This window comes from Barbus barbus (assembly GCF_936440315.1).
Source record: "Barbus barbus genome assembly, chromosome: 3".
NCBI classification, from domain to species: Eukaryota; Metazoa; Chordata; class Actinopteri; order Cypriniformes; family Cyprinidae; genus Barbus; species Barbus barbus.
The window spans coordinates 18,980,292-18,988,722 of record NC_136731.1 but is presented as its reverse complement, the minus strand read 5'-3'; the positions used below and the strand labels follow the sequence as shown (position 1 = coordinate 18,988,722).

The window sequence follows — 8,431 nt, the reverse complement described above, 5'->3', positions numbered from 1 at the left end:
ATAATACACATTTAATAGGCATATCTATATCAGTATACATACACTTTTTAATATACAACAGCTATATTATTGCAGCTTTTAATATGAATATCTTTTTAAAATTACCGCAAAATATTATTTAAATGTATTTACTATACAGTGAATCATCGTTGAAGATGTTTTTATTTATTAATAGTATACATAATACATATTTATTATTTACGAATAATGTGCATCTTTATTTAAACATTAAAAATATTAAAATATTATTTACAATACAGATAATATACTGTAAATAATATATGTCCTATTAATAAATTAATACACGTTTATTTACATTCTATGCGTGTATAAATACATCTATAAATAAACAAATAAAGCTACAGTTAAACAAAATAGGAGAAGTTTCTTTTAATATAAAAAGTTAAATTGAAAAGAAAAAGGAAAAACATTCAAATAAAAAAAAATCATTTTGGTTATTAAAAATACAGTATTTAGGTCAGCAATTTGCACAGTATAGTGTCAAGACAGGCAGTAGAGGTCATACAAACATTAAAATAGTGCAAGACAGATATTACAGCAGTCCAACTATAGTAGGTAGGCAAAATAATTGCTAGTTCAGGACATTATCAACATTCAACAACCAAAATGGCAACACCTAAATCATTCTCCTTTTTCCAGTTTACATACTAGTGCATAACGTGGATAGTATACATTACATTACTGTGCATTTATAATAACATGAACATTAAAATAAAAGTAGGATTGGGTGCAGCAGTGGCAATAAAAACTGAAAACCGTCAGTGCAGAACATCAGTGTGCTCTTTTGTTAGTGCAGTGCAGAACTTTTTCCACAGTTAATCACTATATTAAATGCCTTATGCTTCCTCCGTTACCTAAAGGGACACGCATCCAAAGAACGAGCCAGGGATCGCCACTATATACATTCTACAGTCTTGAAACAAATCCAGCTTTTTTTTTTTTTTTTGCTTTTCTGCATCAATGCTTGACCAGAATAAGTTTTAAAAACAGTTTGCGCAAATGACGTGAAAGATTAAATGCGTCTCCTCTGAGCAAAGGCAGTCTCTGGGCTTAGTCTGTCAGTGGTTAGTCTTCAAAAAGACAGAGCACTTTACAAATGCTTTAATCCACTGAGTGCAAGCAGATAAATCAAACAGCACTACAAGGTTTTATGTGGCAACACATTCACACACACACAAATGCCTGGAAGGACTGTGGCTCATATGGTTGCCCTCTTTCTCACACTCACAGAAGCGCACGAGACGGGGAAAGAGCACAAACAAACAAAAGGAGGAAATGCAGAGGAGCATCTGAATGCTGTGGGCTTGTTAGAACCTAAAATTACCTCCGATGTTGAGCAAGAAGCTCATTTTTCTCTACTGATGACTACTTTGACCGGTTATGCTGCTGTGCAAATGAAGATCATAATGACTCTGTTTACAGCAGATAACCTCTCAGAGTAAACAGACTGAAGCTCCGAGAGAGAGAGACTGGCTCAGGAGGGCTTGTGCCTGAGAGAGGATTGTGCAGTGTGTTTTAGTGTGTGGCTGGGGGGTTGAATGATGGAGCGGGAGATCATGTCTGGCTTTTCATTCACCCGCGCTTGACTCTGCCACACCTCAGCACTCCACCCGCCGAAAACTGGAACGACTGAGAGAATTCCTGTAAAGAGGAGCAAGAACAGATCCACCATTCGGATAAATCGCTTCTGGTGACTTTGGGTCATGGCTCTGAGAGCCAGTTATCACCCACTACATGAAATGTGTTTTGGATGAGGGAAAAACAAGTTACTTAACAAAAATGCATTCATTTTATTATTATTATTATTGTATTTATTATACCATATATTATTTACTGTTATTTTAATTGTATTATTATTATCATCATTATTATTTACATGTGTGTATATATTTTATTAAACATATTTGTGACCCTGGACCACAAAACCAGTCATGTTTCGAAATTGAGATTTATACATCATCTGAAATCTGAATAATATAGGACAATATTAGGCTGAGATACAACTATTTGAAAATCTGGAATCTGAGGGTGCAAAAAAAATCTAATTATTGACAAAATCGCCTTTAAAGTTGTCCAAATGAAGTTCTTAGCAATGCAGATTACTGATCAAAAATTAAGTTTTGATATATTTACAGTAGGAAATTTACAAAATATCTTCCTGGAACATGATTTTTACTTAATATCGTAATGATTTTCGGTATAAAAGAAAAATCTGTAATTTTGACCCATACAATGTATTTTTGGCTATTGCTACAAATATACCCCAGCGACTTAAGACTGGTTTTGTTCTCCAGGGTCACATTTATCAAATGTTCATATAACTGCACATATTTCAATTATTATTATTTAATATTTATATAATATTAGGTGACCAAACACTAAAATAAATGCTTTCATTTTATTATTTGATTTATTATACACATTAATTGTATTTATTTATTGAATGCATATGCAGCTGTTTATTAGAACATTGTTTAAAGAGTGAAAAGACACTTTCAAAACTGCTTTAATTATAATGATTATACAATATTTTATGTTAACAACAACAACAACAACTACAACAGTAGTAATAGTAGGGCCATATGAAATTTTATTTGATTTTTTCCAGATTCTGTTTTTTTCCGTTTAGAATCGGTTTTAATGATACAATAAAATGTTATTAAATCAAAAAGCACCTCTAATTAATCGAAATCAGCAATTTATTAAAAGTTTAACAAAAATACAATTTTTAAGGCCCTATGAAATATTTATTTTCTCAAATTCAGTTCTATTTTTACCAAATTCTGTGTTTTCCATTAATTTTCTGTATTCCATTCTAAAGGTTTCCTTACATTTTAATAACTAAAATCATCTCTAAATAATTGATTTTATAAAAAAAAATATATATATACATTTTTTTTTCCAGAAATATTGTGTTGTGTATTTAAATTTTTCTGGTAAATAAATTCTGGTTCCTTAAAAATATTGCTTTAATAATAATGTAATTTTTTTTTATTTAAATGTTTAATTTAAGTGTACTAACCAACTTTTGATTTATTCATCCAAAATTTGGCAAATTCCATGTCATTCCACGTTATACAGTAAGTTCCATTTTTATGACTGGATTCTGCCATTCTGACTGCGTTTTCTGAATTGCAGAAATCATATGGCCCTAAGTAAGAGTAATAATATTAATAATTAATATTAATAAGAATAATAATGTTTTAATAATTTCATAAGTGTAATAATTACCTATTTTATGAATGATTTGATAATTAATAATAATTTAATATCAAATTTTTTTAATTAGATATATTAATATTTATGATAAATGAATTTAATTTATTATACCCATTAATATTTAGGATGCACAGATTTTTTTATGAGTTTGTTGGGTTTAGTGTACAAGTAACCAGGCTGCTATGACCTGTTTTGTTGTTGTGGTATGATTGACTTCAGATAAAGTCTGTGTGATGCTACCTCTGTGTTGGTGTGGTTGGCAGAGGCAGTGTTCTGTAGAGTTGGGGGATTTTCCGGTTGATAAGAGGAAACAGAGCTTCTCTCAGTTTAGTGTAGTTCCGCTCCAGCTCTCGATGGTACTCCTTCTGATCTGGACCGATCAGAGACTTGTTCTTCCTCAGAGCATCCTCACACCTGAGTCAAGAACACTGCAGTTAGTAGGTTAAAAGAGACCCAGAACTGTCAGTCCAAGAATAGTCCATTTTAATGAACTGCTAAACAGAAAATGCTGCTTTAACTGGAGGATTCATTTCAAACATTCAATCACTCTTTCACTTCGCTCTTAGCCACAGGAAGATGGTTGAGGTAATTGGCAGCTTTAGCATGTTGGAAATAGACTGAAGCCATGTTTAGGACCATAAAGATCCAAACAGAGGCCACATAAGACTAGGGATTTGAAACTTGGGGCTGACTGCAAATCAGTTTGATTGGTGATTCACTGCTCTTTAACTTGATTCAATTGCAAATTTTCTCAATTCAGAATGATTCCATTGAACTTGATATACTGAACTGTTTGAACTTTTGATTCAGTAAATGCTTTAACAAATCTCAAAATACTAATTCTTAATATATATCTTAAACAGGAAAAATACATTTATTGCTCCAAAAATAAGTTAAGCAATACTTACTAAAAATACCTAGAAAATGAAAATTTGTAAAACACTGCTGCCTTATGTAAAATAATGCGTACGTTGCAACTGTGATGCACCAACTCAATCTGCAGATTTGCCCATCAAATTAATAAGTTACTCCTCCATGCTCAAAAAACAAACAAACCCCCCCCCAAAAAACATGCTCTTTCCTTTTCTTAATAAAACAAATCCTTTACAAATGCAAAATCTTTCCCAATTCCATAATCCACGTATCAAATGTTGGTACTGCCTCAGACTTCTACTTTAAATTACATTTGTTGGTTAGAAATTTTTAATGCTAAAAACTGATGTAGTTGCATTGGTAAGCTTTTTAATCAATGAAAATCCAAAATAAATGAATCACAACCTAATGTTTTCAACTGAAAAAGTGAGCATGCTTGTGTACAAGAATGTGTGCATAAGAGTCACTCCACCTTTTAGTGAAGTCCTTGAAGCAGAGGCGCAGTTTATTGTGATGCCTGAAGAGTTTGGGGTCCTCAGGAATTTCAGACAGGAAGACCTGAGCCACCTCCAGCGGACCCTTTATGACAACATGTACAGGTTCACATCCACAAACAAACTGACATACTGGAGGAAAACCATTTAAACTAAAATATTACCTGATTAACAGTGGTGCCAACACAACCCTGAAGCACCATCTGGAGCATCTTTGAGTCAGCGGGGTCCTGATGGGTCGCGAAGGCCAGCTCCTGTGTTTTCTTCTGCATATCCTCAATCGCCACCTCCATCGGCATCAGAATGATCTGTCGGGAGGAGGAAAAATATTTAGAAAACCTGTCTTGAGGCAATTTACGAACCTCCCAAAGTAAAGCGGTCCACACCTCCTCTTTGTGGATGACGTTGATGCGGGTCTTGATGTAGGGGAAGGCGTGGGAGGTGGTGAGGAAGGCCTTGCGTTTGTACTGCTCGTGCAGGTCACCGTGGGCCCGGCCGTCCAGCGTGAATGGCGTACAGTACATGAAAGTGCGCAGGTTATAATTCTTGTCAAAGTACGTGATGCGCTCCTTCAGCTCGTAAGTGTCGAAGAAGGGCTCCACGTATGTGATCTGCAGGTATGCCTGGGTAACATAAACATACACAGCACTGCTCAATATGGAGACCATATGTATGAAACTGAAATGTTCTGAAATGACTTCGTATTGCTATTGTTAACTAAACTAAAATTGAAAATTGAAATAAAATAAGTTTAAGTTGAAGTACTAAAATGACTTAAATGGGAAAATTAAAGCTAAATTAAAACATAACAAAAAGAAAAAAAGAAAATTACAGAAACTAAAAATTGAAAATATAAAAATAAAAGTCAATTTAAATATAAATAGATACTACATTAGTTTATACATGACACTAAATGAATGTGTTTTTGTTTGATAAAAAAAGACTTCAGTCTTGTACTAGCATTAATATCTGACCTTATTGGGGTCCAGTTTGTTCTTGTCAACAGGGTTGGAGTCCTTGATGATCACCACCACTTCGTCTCCAAATTGTTCAGAGTAAAACTCCTACAAAGGAAATCAGCACAAACCTTACAAATGATCATATTAAAAGCATAATTTGAGACGCACAGAACCAAAAGGTAAACCAATTTTCCTGATCCAAGATCTGTACCCACTGAACTATGAATAATTTCTCATAAATTAAAGGGTTACTCCACTCCAAAATGAAAATTTTGTCATTAATCACTTACCCCCATGTCGTTCCAAACCCGTAAAAGCTTCGTTGGTCTTCGGAACACAATTTAAGATATTTTAGATGAAAACCGGGAGGCTTGAGACTGTCCCATTGACTGCCAAGTAAATACCACTGTCAAGCAACAAAGCTTTTACGGGTTTGGAACGACATGGGGGTAAGTGATTAATGACACAATTTTCATTTTGGAGTGGAGTAACCCTTTAATATGAATTGTAAACAGTGTTTTGTCTTCATCCTATAAAATGTAGGACACTTTCAAACACAGAAAACTATACACACATACATACACATATACATACATATACATATATACACACACACATATATATATATATATATATACATATATATACATATATATATATATATATATATACATATATATATATATATATATATATATATACATATATATATACATATATATATATATATATATATATATATATATATATATATATACATATATATATATATATATATATATATATATATATATATATATATATATATATATATATTAGTATACACGCACTTTTAAATTGTTTACATTATTTGAAAATGAAAACGTTATTATTATGATTTTACCACTCCAGACCAGAACCGTACCTCCAGTCTATGTGAGATCTCGGCCAGTTTGGTGATGGAAGGCTCTTTATAGACAAACTCCTGCTCGTCTAGATCTCCAAAGCGGCATCCATAGAAGCCCACACGGAAGTAGGTGCCAAACATCCTCTATGGCCTGAACATTTAGGACAGGAACAATTGAGATACATGTAAGAAGAGAGAAGAGAATCATGTGTCACATCAAAGCCTAAATAACATCATTTTTGTCTGTTTAGCCACATCATGCCTAAAGGCACAGCACTGATGGCATGGAGGATGGGTTTATGGATCCGAATGCGTGCACATGTGCCCTAGGACAACACTGACTTGTGCCACTCTTGTGAAATGGCCTTACATAAGTGTGTCAGAGACGGTGAACCTTACAGTGGGATGGAACAGCGTGAATTTTATGTTGGGTAACCAAGGTCATGTTCACTCACCAGGAAAACATCCAGGGATTCACACAGGGAGACCGATGGAGAAATAAAAAGAGATAAAGACCAGAGACAGTTAGTTTCTGTGTGGGAGAAAATTCCCTCTTATATAAACTGCAACATATGGTACTTATAAATACAGAAGCACAGTGTGATCGATCAGCCATACCTCCCATCCTGAGCTCTGTGTGCGTACACAGCAGGAGACACATCATCACCGACAAGACAGAGAAAAGACATCAATCAAACATAACCACACAAACTAAACCACACAGAGCTTTACACCACAGCTCAGCAACTAATGTCTGTGGTCCAGATCTCAGCCCAAAACTGGCTTCATCTGGAGCACAAATCATTTAAAATTCTCATTATATAGCTACTAGAGTTGACAAATACAATTGTTCGTTTGGTATGATAAATTAATATTAAATGAATAAAATGAAGATATAAACAAACCTGTATAACATTATTAACCGTAAAAACTATGATTTAAAGGGATAGTTCACACAAAAAATACAATTACCCAATGATTTACTCACCCTCAAGCCATCCTAAGTGTATATGGTTTTATTCTTTCAGAGAAATACAACTGGAATTATATAAAAAAATGTCCTGGCTCTTCTAAACTTTATAATGGCAGTGAATGGGAGTCGAGATTTTGAAGTCCAAAAAAGTGCATCAATCCATCATAAAAAGTGCTCCACGGGATTAATAAAGGTCTTCTGAAGCGAAGTCATGCGTTTGTGTAAAATAAATATCCATATTTACACACAGATATGTATAGATGCCTTATTCGACCGCTCCGGATACGTTGACGCGTCCGCCATCTTGGAATGGTCAACTTGACATCATTCACCATAATATAATAATCATAATAATCAATGAATATCCAAAGATAAACAAGCGTATAACTTGCTGTTGTAGACACACACTGTCAACACACTCAAAGGTTGGTAGACCACTCCAAAAATGGCAGATGGCTTACGTATAGAAACAGTCGCTAATGAGGCATCTACGTATATATCATCTATGCATTTACACTTTTCTCTAGTGAACGCGCACACAACAGTTAACTTAGAGATTACGGTTTATAAAGTTTTAAATATGGATTTTTTTATTTTTTACACAAATGCATCGATTCGCATCAGGAGGAGCCGTGTGGAGATTGCATTCGTCTGAAAGAAGAAAACTGTATACATCTAAGATGGCTTGATGGTGAGTAAAACACTGGGTCATTTTTTGAACTATCCCTTTAAACAACTCAAAAGTTTTCACAAAAATAAAACGTTCTATAAAATTATAAACCTCATATAAGCCTAATAAATGATTATTTAATTGGTTTGAATACAAACGGCAGATGTAAATTCATGCAAAGTCACAGTAGGTGGTGCTTATGGAAAAGCAGAAATACAGCAGTTACCTCTGTATAAAAAGCAGCGCTGTTTTTATAAACACTTCATTAGGCATCATAAGAAGGTAAGATGTTAACTTTTATATAGGCCTCCCCGAATAAAATCTCCTCGTATTTGC

General features: G+C 33.9%; 1 protein-coding gene across 3 annotated transcripts in view; it reads right to left on the bottom strand.

The window, feature by feature from the left end:
- Nucleotides 1–376: 376 nt before the first annotated feature.
- LOC306855847 (dedicator of cytokinesis protein 7-like) overlaps nt 377–8,431 on the bottom strand; it is a 56,305-nt gene continuing 48,250 nt past the window's right edge. For 2 of the 3 annotated variants that reach the window (XR_013782963.1, XR_013782964.1), the window contains exons 42-48: nt 6,471–6,603; nt 5,582–5,671; nt 4,994–5,230; nt 4,772–4,915; nt 4,586–4,692; nt 3,481–3,654; nt 377–1,662 (exon numbers count right to left, since the gene is read on the bottom strand). Coding sequence is in view for 1 of the 3 variants with exons in the window: in XM_079394765.1 (XP_079250891.1) it covers nt 1,620–1,662; nt 3,481–3,654; nt 4,586–4,692; nt 4,772–4,915; nt 4,994–5,230; nt 5,582–5,671; nt 6,471–6,596; nt 7,071–7,085 (936 nt within the window). In the remaining 2 variants the exon portion in view is untranslated. Of the gene's footprint in view, nt 1,663–3,480; nt 3,655–4,585; nt 4,693–4,771; nt 4,916–4,993; nt 5,231–5,581; nt 5,672–6,470; nt 6,604–7,070; nt 7,086–8,431 lie in introns of all 3 variants that reach the window. The other variant, XM_079394765.1, reaches the window with a different exon arrangement.